Source organism: Tympanuchus pallidicinctus, unplaced genomic scaffold (assembly GCF_026119805.1).
Source record: "Tympanuchus pallidicinctus isolate F22 unplaced genomic scaffold, pur_lepc_1.0 scaffold5, whole genome shotgun sequence".
NCBI classification, from domain to species: Eukaryota; Metazoa; Chordata; class Aves; order Galliformes; family Phasianidae; genus Tympanuchus; species Tympanuchus pallidicinctus.
In genome coordinates, this window is record NW_026294769.1 from 55,330,738 (window position 1) to 55,345,891 (window position 15,154).

General features: G+C 35.3%; 1 protein-coding gene across 5 annotated transcripts in view; it reads left to right on the forward strand.

Moving 5' to 3' along the window:
- Positions 1 to 15,154, forward strand: part of VPS13B (vacuolar protein sorting 13 homolog B) — a 415,034-nt gene that overhangs the window by 87,258 nt on the left and 312,622 nt on the right. For all 5 annotated transcript variants that reach the window (XM_052704440.1, XM_052704437.1, XM_052704439.1 and 2 more), the window contains exon 17: positions 625 to 809. In XM_052704440.1, coding sequence (XP_052560400.1) covers positions 625 to 809 — 185 coding nt within the window. The remainder of the gene's footprint in view (positions 1 to 624; positions 810 to 15,154) is intronic.

The following is a 15,154-nucleotide window of genomic DNA, read 5'->3' on the forward strand; positions in this document are numbered from 1 at the left end:
CTGCTCTCCTAGTGCCCTGAAGCTTCCTACTAGGTTATAAATTTAGAAGAATTGAAAAATATTAGAACCTATATGGAAACTTCTAGTGAATCTAGTATGTCAGCTAACTATGGAATATGGAGGTAAACATGGATTTTGGTTTTGTACTTAATTGTATAATTTTTGTCTATATAGTTTTGTCTGTATGTCTTGATTATTGTCTATATAGGTTTTTGTATCACTAGAAATATTTTGTTTACTGATTCACAGTAAGCTTTGAAATAAACTTATTTCCTATAAAGCTTTGAACAGATATTTTTAGTAATTTGCATGATTTTGAGTACCTTTTATTTTGCTGATGTGCTTTTATTTCAGTATTTTAAAACAAGGAGTTAATTAAATAAAAATAGTTATTTTATCTCACGTTTTATAGGATGATGTAAAGTTAAAGTATTTAACAGAACTCCTATCTTGAGTGAATTTCAGTGTAAGTAGAATAAGCTCTTTCGAGATGGAATTTTAATAGTCACATTATTGTCACTATAGATTTAATTGCTCATAGTCTGCTATTCTGTAATTCAGCTTTTGAACTGTTGTTCTTCTGCATCAAACTAAGGATTTTTTTTCTCTCAATATTTTAAACAGGACCAAGAGAGCTCATGTCCCACTAACAGAATGCATATTTGAACTTCCAAATTTGACAATTCAAGCAACTAGAGCTCAAACCCTTCTCCTCCAAACTATTTATCAGAGCTGGTGTCATCCTGTTGGAAATGTCAGTTCTGTGGCCATCAATGAAGCTTTACTGAATGAAGTTTTCCAGTCTTCAGGTAAATATGTGATGCTTTTGGTCAAGTATGTCAGATTAATATCTTGATTATGGTATGGAGAACTGTTAGCAAATGTGTATGCAACTATATCCTTTAAATCCAGGTTTTTACATAAAGTAGTTAACATACAGAATGTTTTTTGTGTGTATGTGAGTATTTATAGCTAATGCTTGGAATCCAGGATGTAAGCTAAGCCTCTGAGCTTCACTCCTTGGCACCAAATTCTGGATACATTTAATTTTCCCATATACGATAATTTTTCCATAATTCCCTCATCTAAAACATCCACCCTTTCTACCTTATATGGTATAATGTTGTAACTGAAGATCATTTTGAGGTGAAGCTGTTGGATAAAATAAAAAATACTGGATTATTAAAGGCTTTAATTAATCAATGGTGAATAGAAGTTGATTTTTTTTTTAAAGATCTGCGTATGTTTTTCATCTAGTTCCACAAATAAATGTTTCTGTTGTGAAACAGCTAAAGACATATGAGTCTCAGAGGTGATGATGTAAATAATGAAATTTGCTACCTATCATTCCTTTGGAAAATATCCAGGGATTTCAGGAAGAAATTGTCCTTACTGATAAAATGCCGAGACTATCACCTGGATTCATTGTCTGTGTGTAACAGTTTAATGAATATAGGTCTGCGTTATCTAGCTCGTAAATAAATTGGGGCTTCTTCAGATTGACTGCATTTGGTATTTTGCTAATTGTGGTCACTGTAGTATTGGTATTTTCTCAGTGTGTTAAATATTGGCATATACTTCTCGCTTGTTTCCCTGAATGAATTTATTCATTATGGCTAAAGTTAGGAAAACAAAAGATTTACTTTTCCTGTCCTTCTTTCTCTTGTCCTGTGTGCAAAACTATTTCATTAATGTTGGTGTATTAATTTAAATACTATTTTTTAAGGCTTTATCCAAGATTATCTGCTGGTACTAGAAGTAAAGGATTTAAAAACGGAGCCAGGAGGGTGCTAATAAAGAGATTAAGTTTCATCTTTGAAAACTGGAAAAGGCTCTTGTATTTAGATGTCATTACTGATATGACATTGCCCAAATTTTTGTACAATTCTTGGAATAATTGTGAATAAGGACTTTTATTAAGAAATGTTTAGTTTTTTCTACTTTCTGAAAAGTCTCATTGATTCTTTTCATTCCTTGTTTACGTGTAGTCACAAAAGGATGAGATTGTGGGGTTTTACTTTCAAGTACCATTACTTCTGAAGGTAGTAGGTTTAAAATCTACTCTCCAGACGGATGTGAAAATGCATCATATGATCAATTAGGTGGCCTTAGGGTTTGCAGTTTTGAAGTAACTTGTTCTATCATTTAGTATGGTTTCTGTCCTCCAGTCTGGAGAACTGTAATACAACTACCCTTTTCTGCAAATTCATTTATTAGAAATCTGGAGCACAAATTTTAAGTACTTAAAGTGAATGAACAGCATGCTTGTTGTCATACTTGTTTTGATCTTCTCTTATTGTGGCTTAGTGCTTGTCCTAATAGATTATATGTTCCTGTAGTTGTAATTCACATTAAATAGATGACAAGAGTTTTGAACTCAAAGCAGTGAAATGATTTCTGTCTACCAATTTGCTGTAACCTCCAGCTTGTTTCATTCTGTGAGTCTACAACATTATGTTGGAATACATTTGGAAAAAAATTAAGATCATGCTTTGTAAATAGTGCTTATACTTAGAGGTGGATTGCATATACTTTAATGGTAGCATCTATATATGTGTGGATGTCTATAATTATGTGGGGAACTTGAATTTTTTTTGGCTGAGTTTTTTAATAGCTATGAAAGTAGCACAGCAAGAAAGAACATATTATTGGGATTTTTAAAAAATATTAAAAAAGGCACAGCTATTAATCACTGATACTGATACACTAACATTCATCTTAGCTTCCCCAACACAAAACTGCAGCTGAGTGAATTTTGAACTTATTTCCTATTTGTACTGTAGTTAAAGCCTTTGACTAGGTACTCAGTCTTTCTGTAGTATCCAGTTACTCATCACAGTTACTCCTCATCTTTATATACCTAACATCTGTAACCTTATAGTGATTTATTATTTTTCTCAGCATTGTAGTCTTAAATTGATGTTAAATATCTGACTGATTTTTATTTCTCTATGTCTTCCTTTCAGAGGCAAGATTTAGGCTTTGCCTCATTTTTTGGTGATCAGAAATCCATCTCAAGGATTACTGATACTTCCTTTTGTGGTGAGGCTGAACCTGCAGTGAGCAACTGGTTTGGTGGTTCCCTGTTTTAGAGAGGCTATAAAGAAAATGGAGAGGTTTGGAGGGCTATTGAGACCTACTGGGTCTTTACACGTGTTTCCATTGAAAGTGGTTGAAGGAGCAAAGTTTGGATAGCGCACTGGAGAGGAGGCTAAGGCAGAATTTCACAGCTGCCTGCAAATGTTTGATGGACAGTTTCAAAGATGATGTATACAAATTATTATTGATAATGCCAGGTGATAGAGTACACTTCCATGTGTGTATGGCTACCTGTACAGATCATGGGCACTTGGAACACTCGTAGACAGCACCAATGGGCTCTTCTACGCTTGTGCAGATAGGCATTTAATGGGCTGATGGCTCCTGTAGTGGGTCTAGAAGTAGCTGGGCAGTGGATTATTTGGGAATCAATCTGTGTTTCATGATTAGTGTTGCCCAAATTATATTCTACCTTTTACATTTTCCAACTTCAAAAAGCCATCCATTAGTTTCAGTCATAAGTAGTAGGGCAAACAGCTTTGTCTATCTTGAGGTTCTTATTGCCCTGTTAAAAATGAATAAAAAGCAACCAGACATGACTTTACTCTGAAAAAGAAGGGACATATTTAGTTTGTCATCTTATTTTGAATGATCAGGAGACTGCCAGCAAGCCTGCCTTATCATTTGGGCAACCAGATTTTGCTCTTTGATTTGCAGTACACCACCTTGCTTTTTTATCCTTATGAGCAGACTGTGCCTTCCAAGACAAGGTGTGTTTTATCCTTCCAATCTGATCTACCGGTTTTGAAGATATGAGACTTAATCTTTTTTTCTTTTATATTTTCTTTGTTTCTGTCACATAGCTAGTCTCAGATGCTTGCCATTTTTTTACTTTCTTTTTTGCAACTGCCTATATCTGTGTTTACTACTTGTGTTGAATGAACAGTTAAAGTAGAAAACCAGTAAAAGTCAAAGAGTTCAAAAATTAGTAGACAAGTACAGATGCATGAATTGCAGGAGGAGGCGAATATATCAAAGAAGAGCATGTGTCTGTTGGCCTTTTGACATGCTCCTGAGAGTCTCAGGCATGCTTTGGAGGCATGCTCTGGGAATCTGTCTGCTGGGATAACTGCTGAAAGATACTCTCGATGCAACTTCAAAAGGTACGTCTGCACTGTGTATCCCAGAAGCATAGAAGATAGAAGTTAAAGCTGGTATGTGATGTTTGGTGCTGTGGTTACTTCAGTAATATTTTTTGGCTCCACAACTTCCTCCAAACTAGCTTAGGATGAAGGTCATGTGATTCAGAAAAAACTCTCAAACACTTCAGTATGCAGTTCTTCATGCAAGTAGATTCAAGGAATATAATAAGATAAAATTGTTTGCTCTGTTTTCCAGAAACCTTCATCAGTCAGGAGAAAATCACTTTCCTCAAGTATTTTGGAGTTGTTGGTTGTTAGATATTATGCCTTCATCAGGTAGACTTTTGAATTTAGAGTTCATCAGTTTCTTTTGATTAACTTGTCAAAAAAAGAAAGGAGGCTGAAAAAATGAGTTTTGAAGTCTTAAAAGCAAATGTGTGTATTTTGGTTTCTTACATTAATAAGGCTTGTTCTCTTAAAGCTACCACTAAAATGACGCAGGCTGTAGACTGTCAGAATGTGTGGAGCATAAATTAATGCGAGTACTTAAAGAAAGGTGTGTGTTTTTTGTTAGTAATTATTGTAATGCTGCCCTGTGCATAAGTGTTGTGCATAAGTGTTGTGCCATACCTACCTTGAAACAATGTAATTCTGCATTAGGCAGATTTATCATTACAACTGACTTGGAATGTATGGATATCACTAGCTATTTAGTGGAATTTTGAAAGCAATGAATTTTGTCTTCAATTTGGACATAACTCATTGAGGATTAGTTTATTTTGTTTACCCAAGCTATTTTTATAATTCTTTCCCTATATAAGCACAATAGAATGTTGATGTGGTAGTTAAATAGTATGTTACTTATCATACTTGCTCATGCTTGAGAAACATCCCTATTTTCCATTTTGTCCACTCTGCATGTAAAAAGAAACACAAATACAAAATACGCTGTGCTTTCTGTGTTTTCTACAAGTGGATTTATTAATGATGCTAATAAGTTTTTTTTTACTATTTTATATTTTTCAAGAATGATTATGCAAAATACTACAACTTTGGTAAATATTATCACACTCTTTTAGAAGTTGAGCATAATTAATCCTTTGGAGTAATTTCATCATGCATTTTCTCATTTGTTAGTTGGTGTACCCGAAGCACTCAGTTTTCTAACCATTTCAGCCTGCCAAAAAAACATACACACAGTCACACATGGCTTTAGTTTACTCTGGAAAACTGGAACTTGCTACCACTTTTTCCTTGTCCTGTTCAGGTAGTTCATTATTTTGTTGACAGTTCGGTTCTATTAATCTGGTATTTTTGGGAAAATTGCTTGCAGACCTTACATTTCTCTATTGAAGGTGATCAAATAGGCATTTGAATCCCTCATGTAAATGATGTCTTAAAGTTAAAATAAAATCTACTTTCCAGAAAGTAACTGTAAAACTATTTTATGCAAGATTTCATGTGGGATACCTTAATGGTTGAATAATAAATTTTACCTCATAAAAATGAAATTCAATAATACAGTAGCTTTCTCAGCGCAGTAGCATCTGGTTGAATCTCATGAGAGCCAATATTTTCCAACTCATTAGGATCATGTCGTTCTGTATGTCGTCAACATTGACTTAGCCAAGCTACCTTTACTTACATAACCGCCAAACTATTAAATAGGTCTCTTGTGGAGTGAAGTCAAATATTCCTCTTATTTTGCTTTTGCCTTGGAAGAAGAGAAGAAAATGTACATACTGTAACATTTAAACATCTGGTCTAAACCACATCAGGGTAACACTGCGGAAAGTAACAGGATTCAGTATTCTTCCCAGGTGTACATATAAAAAGGGGTTGTGGAGCTGCTGCATAGTTCTTTTAACCACTTAGGAAAAAGACTCAAATAAGTGACTTGCTTTTCTAATACCCCTTGATTTTAAAACTGCATTTTTCCTCTTACCCCCCTCCCTCACCACCAAACCCCAAAACCCAACAGCCTAGAATAAAAACCTAATGTAGGCTGTTAAGCTCTAATTGCTTCCTTGTAATGGCATTTAATCTTTGTTTGTTCCACATTTGGGGACTCATTTTGTGAACTGCATGTCTTCAACTTTCTGTTTAAAATGAAAGAGTGCCTTCTCTTAAGTAATAGCTTGAATGCAACAGGACACAAGTGTATGAAAGTTGCACAGTATAAACTGTTTGCTGTCTTGCATGGGTGATTGTATTTGCCTGTCCTTATCCTTCATGTAGTTTTATGCCTGCAGTATGTTAATAGTTATGTAATTGTATATGTATATAAGTTGTGTAAGTGTATAAAATATATATTTTTATACATTTTACATTGCTATGAAAGTCTGGAGATTAGCACTGATGTCAGATATATATACAGTGTCGATAACCAAACCAAGCACAATTCTTTATTTTAACACATAGAGCAGTGGTACAAATGTACACAACCTCTCCTTTCCTCTTACAGTAGACATTTTCAGTAATATTCTTAAGTCTTGAACTGACTTAACCTGAAAATGGGGTAGCTGGGACATGGCATCACTTCAGTTTGTAATCAGTGGTCTTTAGCATTAGTATCTTCCTAATAAGAATTCTTAATTCTTCTTAATTCTTAATTTGATTCTTCTTATTCTTATTATTAAAAATCTGCTTGAAATAAGAATTCTGTGTGGCCTGAGAACTAACATATGAAGCAAGCACAAAAATGTATAATTATAATTACTTCTTGTGTTTTTCTTATATAATTTGTGTGGGCTTCTTTGCTATGAAGATAAAAATTCACAGTGTTCTGATTTGGTATTGCATATTGATATGAATACTCAAGGCATTCGTGCCTAACTTTTATCTGTAATGCCGTGCTAAAGAATCTAACAATAAAAATTACTTGAGACTTTTAAAATGTCTGTTACGGTTAAAGTGAACATATGCAGAATGTCAATAGCACAGTCGAGGAAAAAAAAAATCAGTAAGTTGTGAAAGGAATACATGCATGATATCTATATGCATGTAAACATATATAAACTTTCTAAGTTGAATTATGTTTCTGAATTGCAGTAGAGCATTGTGTTTTTTTGGAATTAACAGCAAATTCTTGCTTGGTGTGTTGGTGGGCTACCAAAAACAAGACACCTAAGTCTAGAGCTATAAATAGTGCCCTTCCACTAGAGTCTGTAGTTTATTTGCACAAATAGTAATTGAAGCTGTAATGGAGAGCACCTGTTTTGTTTGCTCAGCTGTTAACTTTGTTATTTCATGTTTTATTAAGAAAGGTGTGTTTGGACAGCAGGGAAGTAAGGCTGCTTTTTTGCCTTGCTCTAGCTGCTGTGTACGTCAGGTGAATAACTCTCCCTACAAGGAGTGTGAAGTAGTTTCTTTTATAAGAGCAATTTAACACGCTGAGGAAGATCCTGCAACACAGCTTGTTAGAAGAAGAATGACAACAGCGTAATGGTTTGTGAATCTCCTGCATAATAGGAACTGGAAAATTTCTGAGATGAGCACAGAGCAAATGTGTGCCAAAGTTTCAGAGTTAACAGGAGGAAGGATTCTTTTTTTGAAGGAAGACCAAAGAAGCTGGTGCCAAATTTAGGGTCAGCTAGGAAGCCATGAGTGACTGCTACTGAATGAAGGAGAATGGTGGAGTAGTATTTTTTGGTGCCCACCTTTTAAAAAGAGGTTGACCTGACTTGCGCTATAATGAGCGCTGCTTTTCTGAAAAACAAAAGCAAATTTCTTTTCCCCTGGGGAAAAAAACCACAAACGTACATAAGAAAACTGAGGTCACAAGGGACATTATAAAGTTGTTTGCATAAGAACAGATTTTTTTTCATCATTAAAGCACTACGTTTAATAAAAAATACTTTGATTCTTACATAGCATTAAAAGAAGTTTGAACATCTTGTAATAATCTTCTTTATTATCATAGAGAAATTTTGCAGTTTAGGAAGTAATGACTGATTGGGGTTTTGACCTTGTTGATGGAAGAAATATCATACAGTCAGAGAATGTCTTAGTTTGGAGGGGAACTTAAAGATATCTAGTTCCAACTCCCTCCTTCTCCCAGTGGCCAGGATTACTACTCAACAGATTACACTGCCCAGGGCCTCGTCAACCCGCCCTTAAACACCTCCAGAGATGGGGCATCTACTATTTTTCTGGACAACCCGTTCCAGCACCTCACCACCCTCTGAGTAAAAACTCTTCCTGACATTTGATCTGAATCACCGTGCTCTCAGTTGAAAGCCATTCCCCCTTGTCCTATCACTATCAGACCATGTAAAAAGTCGGTCCCCCTCCTGGTTGTAAGCTCCCTTCAAGTTCTTGAAGGCTCCAGTGAAGACTCCCTGGAGCCTTCTCTTCTCCAAGCTAAACAGGCCCAAAAACCTGAACAAACCCAACTGTCAGCAAAGATGATTTTGAATGGACTGGATTACTACAGAATGTGAAAGGGGGAGAAAAATTAAAAAAAAAAAAAAAAAAAAAAGCAGAAAGTACAGAACTAAAGAAACTAAAGAAGAGTACTGTAGAATTACTTTCGTGTAATGAGCTCTAGTTAATTGACATTGAAAATGATTTCCAATATTATGTGACCTTGTTGTGGGAATGTTTTTTTTTTTTCTTTCTTAGTTTTTTTTGTCTGTTTCTGACGAACTAAGATGGCAAGGAAAGTGGTGCTCTTGTCTCCATAATGAGATACCAGAGTATTACATATTGCAGTATTTGTTGTTGGTCTGAACCCTCAGATGATGTATTGTATTACAGCAGGCTTTTTTAAAAGCTGTGTGTGATTAGTGATTGTTTTTAAACCTAGAGATTAAAGAAGCAAATCCTAGCTTTTTAGCTGTGTACATGTTCAAGATGATACTCTTTGTAGTAGGCTATTTTTAGGAGAATTGTTAAACAGTTGAATTGCAGACTATGAAGTGGTTATTGCGTCCCTTGCAATAAGGAATTTGTTTCTGCATGTCTAGTCTACTTCATACTTATAGAATAAAATCAACTGTAAGGTATGTGTAATTAGTTAATGATGAAGAAAATCAAGCAGTTAAATAACACAGGTATTTATAACAGTGTCTTCTGTTCCCAGGAGTTTTTTTCTGAGCTATTAGAAGTGTCTATTAGCTATTAGAAGTGTTCCTATTCTGAGAGGAATTTTCAGCAAATGTTGCCATAATGTGATAAGCCATTTTTAAGGACTGTCAAGTAAAGGAAATAAGGTTGCAAGCAATGTGAACTAGAATGTTCTCTGGCTCTCTAATGGAGGACAGAAAACACATTTTCACTGGAAGGTAGCAATCTACAATTAGAGCGGTGCTTTGACTGTGAATTATTTAGGTTATACTGTTACGTCTGTAAAGGTGGGTGATTCCTTTCAGTAAAAATTTTATTTCTATTGTGCAAAAACAAACAAAAAAACAAAAAAAGCAAAAGAAAACCACACACACACACAAAAAAAAACAAAAACAAAAGCATGCTGTAGTTTACCAGCAATGCAAATGCATGGTAGCATAAAAAAACAGATAAAATTAGGCAGAAAAAATTAGGAAAACGTAGGTTCATAGGAAACCACTGCAAGTGAAAGAAGTTTAAGGTGAACATTTAATCAAACATTAGTTTTGATTTGTATTTGGAGGGAAATTAGAGAGGAATAAAGAAAGGAGGATGTTCTATTACTGTGCCATTGAACAGTATACAGTGAAAGCACCTTCTTAGTTTGTAATGTGAAAATCTGAGTGAAGAATTATAGCAAAATTAAATATGGCGCAGCAGATGTAACTGCTTTGATCCCACTTTGAAGTATTATAGAAGCACAGGAGAACATTCCTTGTTTTTTTGTTTTTTTTTTTACTGTTGTACTTTTTTTCTCATGAATAAAGATGCATATCATACTGAATGTGATATGATAATTAAAAGCACAGATTCTGAGAAAGTGTCAGAATTCTGTGTATGACCACAGTTTCAGCTTCTGAGGTTTTGGAGCTTTGACTTATGCAAAGTAAGAGCTCCTACATCTGCTTACCATCCTCCAAAGCATACTTTGGAACCAAGGCAGACATTCACTCAGAGAAAGTAATCAGAGCTATTTCCAGAAACACCTTTGTTTTAGTTGGAGATCATCTAAATAAGCATGGTCCCCATCCTGAGCTTAGTTTCTTTCTGTTGAGATTACATCATAAGGCTGGTATCAATAAAGATCAAACAAATGTGTTTTATTTTTCACTTTCTTTTTTAACTTTTTCACCATCATCTTCTGGCAATTTTTGTTTGGTTTGAGAGTAACATATTAAACAAGTCCAGATATTACACCTCCTTATACTTGTTTCTCCTATCTTTTACACCCAAATTTGTTGCTGCACCTCTTTCTTTATCTTTTCCTTCTTTTACGTCTGATCCCATTCAACCCTTTTCTTCTTTATGGGACATTTTTGTTCTCATCTTTCTTTTCTCTTTTGCTTTGCCTCTTTTCCTGATTAACAACAGCAACCTTCTTTACAGTTCATTTGATCTTTCTTGATTTCTTGTAGCAAATTTAATTTGCCATTTACTGAGGGACAGAATTGAATTAAGAAGCATAGTCATGTATCTCAAAGCAATATAAATTGTACTGAAAAGTTGAATTTATTGTTAGTATATTTTAATTAACCTCAAGACAATGTTGTATAACAGTCACTTTTTAAATAGTGGTCTTTTAAAAACCTCCGGTTCTGTCTGAGAAGTAGAAAGGTGGGAAGAAATGGTGCAGAACTATGTGTAGCAATAGAACAACTGGAACTAAGAATCCTCATTGGCTATATTTGTTATATTAAAAATAAAACTAATACCTCTTTCTTCTGCACCTTATACTCTTCACACCTTCCCAATGCCTCTCTCAGAAAATAGCTTGTGTAGAAATCTTAGAATAGTTCATTTTGAAGAATCCTTCAATGATTATCTAGTTTAAGGTGATGAAGTCTTATCCCAAGTCAGAAGTAAGGTAGTTGTCCAGCAGTAGTGATGCATGTGGTGAGAGGAGTCCAACTGGAAGGGCCACCCTGAAAAACAGCAGATGTAATGACCATCAGCTCTTATACTAGAGCAACTTTGACTTCTCTGCTGAGTTGAAGATTTTTTTTTGGGGAGGTGGGGGGGAAGTCAAGGAATACTTAAGGTTTCCAGTACTATCCATCTTCCGAAGGACTTTTCATATTCGTCTTCAAGAAAATGCTTCCTGAAAAATACCTTGTACTGTTTCAACCAATTTGGTTGAGCTCAGTGAATTTTACTCATAAGCTATCTGGTGTCTTTTGATTTCAGTTTGTGGCAAAAAATTGTGCTCCAAATAAAGGTGATTGTCATATCACTCAGCTTTCTGAATTTATATTCTCTGATATTTTGTCTATAGAAAGAATATAATGAATTCTGATTCCCTCCTTATGTATGAGGGCTGCTCCAAAAGTAATGCCTCTTGTTCTATGTGTTTTATGTTGACCCATGACATGAGAGGTGGATGGTGGTGGTATGGCAGTTAAAAGTTGAACCTTCCCACAAATATTCCAATTCTGTTGCTGTGTGACAGATGTCAGCAAGAGGGTAGTCTGTCAAAATGGCATCTGACAGAAGGATATATGAAGCAAAGGGAGTGGAATTGAATTCCTCCGTATGGGGAAAAAATCATAGAATTATTAAGATTGGAAAGATTACGAAGATCATCTAATCCAGCCATCAACCCACGCCTGTGACTGCTCCAGGCAGTGTCACTTAATGCACTATCTACGCTTTTCTTGAAAACCTCCAGGGATGATGACTACACAGCCTTCCTGAGCAGCCTGTTCCAATACCTCACCATTCTTTCTGAGAAGAAATTTTTCCTAATATCCATCTTTAACCTATCCTGGCACAACTCATAGGCATTACACCCATTGACATTCACTGATGCTTGCTGAATATTTATGGAGACCAGACAGTGGATATAGTTAGGCAAAGTGTGGTGTGTTTCAGCATTGACAACGGTGGCAGTGGGTCACCTCCACTGGTGCAGATTGTTATGAGTACAGCATGTAGTCTTTTGCTCATTGCTGGTGAAAATATATAGCTAATGGTGGTGTCTGTGTTGAAAATTAGTGTTTTGTAGCTGAGAATTTGCTCAATCAAATAGTGCTACTGTTTTCTCTGCTGTAGTTTCTATAGAATTACTTTCAGAGTGGGTTACGTACATCAACATATCTCAGATAAATTTTGTTATACAGGATTGCGCTCTTTTTTTAAATACTTAGATTTCTTATTGGTAAGAAAATCACTGGTCATCCATCCATCTGCAGCAGGCATCAATGACAGGAGGAGTTAAATTAAAAGAACCTGATTATGTTCTTTGCTTGGTGGGAAAGTGTTTTTGAAAGGATGACTGAAGTTAGGAATAAAATAAATATTTCTCAGATACCTTTGGAGATCACATGAACCTACTGTGATTTGCTCTCAGTCCTTTTTTGTCCACTTGAATGGTGATGAATAGCAGTCCTGCTTGCCAGGACAGAACAAAATCTTCTCATTTCGCTCCAACCTGAGTATAACAAAGGAAAATAAGTTCTTTGTTATGATTTGTTACAAATCAAACAATCAGGAATAGGGATTTTTTTTTTTTTTTTTCTTAGACCAGTTGCGCTCTTTCATGCTTCCCAGGACTTTTGGGGAGGGTTTGACAGTGAGTATTTGCTATTGAAAGTAGTTATGTCCAATTGTATTTCGCTTATAATTAGTGCATTGTTGGCAGTAAGCATTTGACTGGCAGTTTAGAACTGTAGGGCATACAGTGTAAAACACCTGCTATGTATCTATTGTACTCAATATTTTTTCAAAATTCTTTTAGTCCCACTTAACTTCTAAAGAAGCCAAGCTTTTACATGTATTCAACAGCTTTACAAACACTGTGAAATTGTCGTAATGTGTAGTTTGCAGGGGAGATCTGTGCTATTCCAGACATAGTCTTAAGAAATTGCATCTAAGAATACAATATGTGCATCAGCAAACCCAGATCACTTCAGAGACAGTAGGAATCTACAGATATTTGTCTTTTCTTTTTAGATTGACTAAGCTTTAAAATAAACCTTTGAGGCACTGATGTGGCAGCATTTGCACTTTTGTTGAAAGCTCATGATTGCTTCTTGGTACAGCTCTTGTCGCTCCTGGTTTCACCAGGTAACTTTGTATTCCGTCTGGGGGACTTAGATTAGGTGACTGTGATCAGCAAAGTGCTAAGCACTTGATCTTCTGTCTTTCAAGAGAGTTTTTTTATGAAACTTACTTTGATGTGTACTTCTTGTCCAGGCTACTTTCCCAGTGGGATTGCTTTCATGCTGCAATCCATTCATATGTTGCAGTATCCCATATGTTATCAATGAAACACAGCTTGCCAGCAGATTTGTGCTTATCACCAAGGTAGTACCTCTACCTTATTCAGTGTTAGGAAAACTACTTTTTTGTAATTCATAAATTTTGTCTTTAAATTTCAACAAGGATTTCAGAAACTCCAAAACTCCTAAATTTTACCTAAATACAGGAAGGAAAAATAAATAGCTGGAAAAGGAAATGATGCTTTCACTTTTTCCTCGTCTCATGCCCTTCCAATTCCTTTGCCAATTCAATTTGGATATGATTTGTCTGAGTTTGAATATAAACTTTCAAGGGAATTTCTTATTATGTTAGTAAAGAGCTGATAATGTGTTTGGTTTTTGGGCATTTAAAGTGTTTATAGGAGCTTCTGCCCTAAAGATCTGTGTGACCTGAAGCTTTAATATAACATCCTGAATGTCTCTTTGGAACTTGAGTCTGCATGTAATTTTTGAGAATATTAGCTTTATGACAGCACAAAAATATTGCAGAAGTCAGTTTGAAAATTGTACAAAGAATGGCACAACAAAAAAAAAGGCACAACAAAAAAAAAGGCACAACAAAAAAAAAAGGCACAACAAAGAAACTTGGTGGCAGTGTTTTGAAAGGACCCCAGTAATGAGAGGAGACCATGTTATGGTTTTTAGCATAAAATACTGAGAAGGAGAAACAAGGGATGCTCTGATACATGAATGTTCTCTGTATCAGTGGGCAGGACTATATTTGTGGTAGGCTTCTATGCTTCTTAGAGCAATTAATCTTGAATTTGATTACTGTAGGAGATAACGAGCTAAGAAATGAATTTGGGGTGTCTGGTGACTGGTTTTCCCAAGATGAAGTCCTCTTTGAAGCTATAATGAAAGAGCGATACTGTCAGATGACTTCACAATGTGATTTGGTATGTTGTATCAAAAAAGGTCAGATTTGCATTTTTTTCTTCCAGCGTTTTGAATTTTGGGAAGTAATCCTTCAAGCAACTCTTCTCTAAGGCTTGCTTATCTCCTTTTTTCTCCTGCAGTGTGATTTAAAATTGCTGCCTAAAAGGATGGTGAGAAAAATTGAGAATAGTACGGCCTTCAACTACTGTGTATTTTTTTTTAACAAGCTCTGATTTTGCGTTGTACTTCCTTTGAAACTTTTTTAATTAATATGTTGTTAATCGTAGTAAATCTCAGTCTTTCCAGCAATTCCTCTAAATGAAACAGATACATCCCTCAGTTTCTGTAAAACCCGTTCCAGTTTTCTTCTGCACTTCAGAATCATATTCTACTTCACTGAAGCAGTGCTGAGCTTTCTTTGCCCTAGTTCATTAGAAGACTTCTTAACGCAATTGCAAATCACAGTTCAGAACCATGTTAAGCTTATGGATGCTTAAAGACTGCTCTGGACAGAGCTTACTGAGTAATCCCTAAAAGCTTGTTGGCCATAGCATCAGGGCACTTTTTCCTTTTCATAGAGAATTTTAAGTGTTATTTAATGAAAATACCTTTTAACTTCTATGATTCACTTTTTCTTTTAAAAACATTGAATATGTGTGTACCCTTTTGGCTAAATCCTTGCATTCAGGTGAGGAGTTATTTCCATTCCTTGCCTTTTTTTGTCTTTACTTTCAC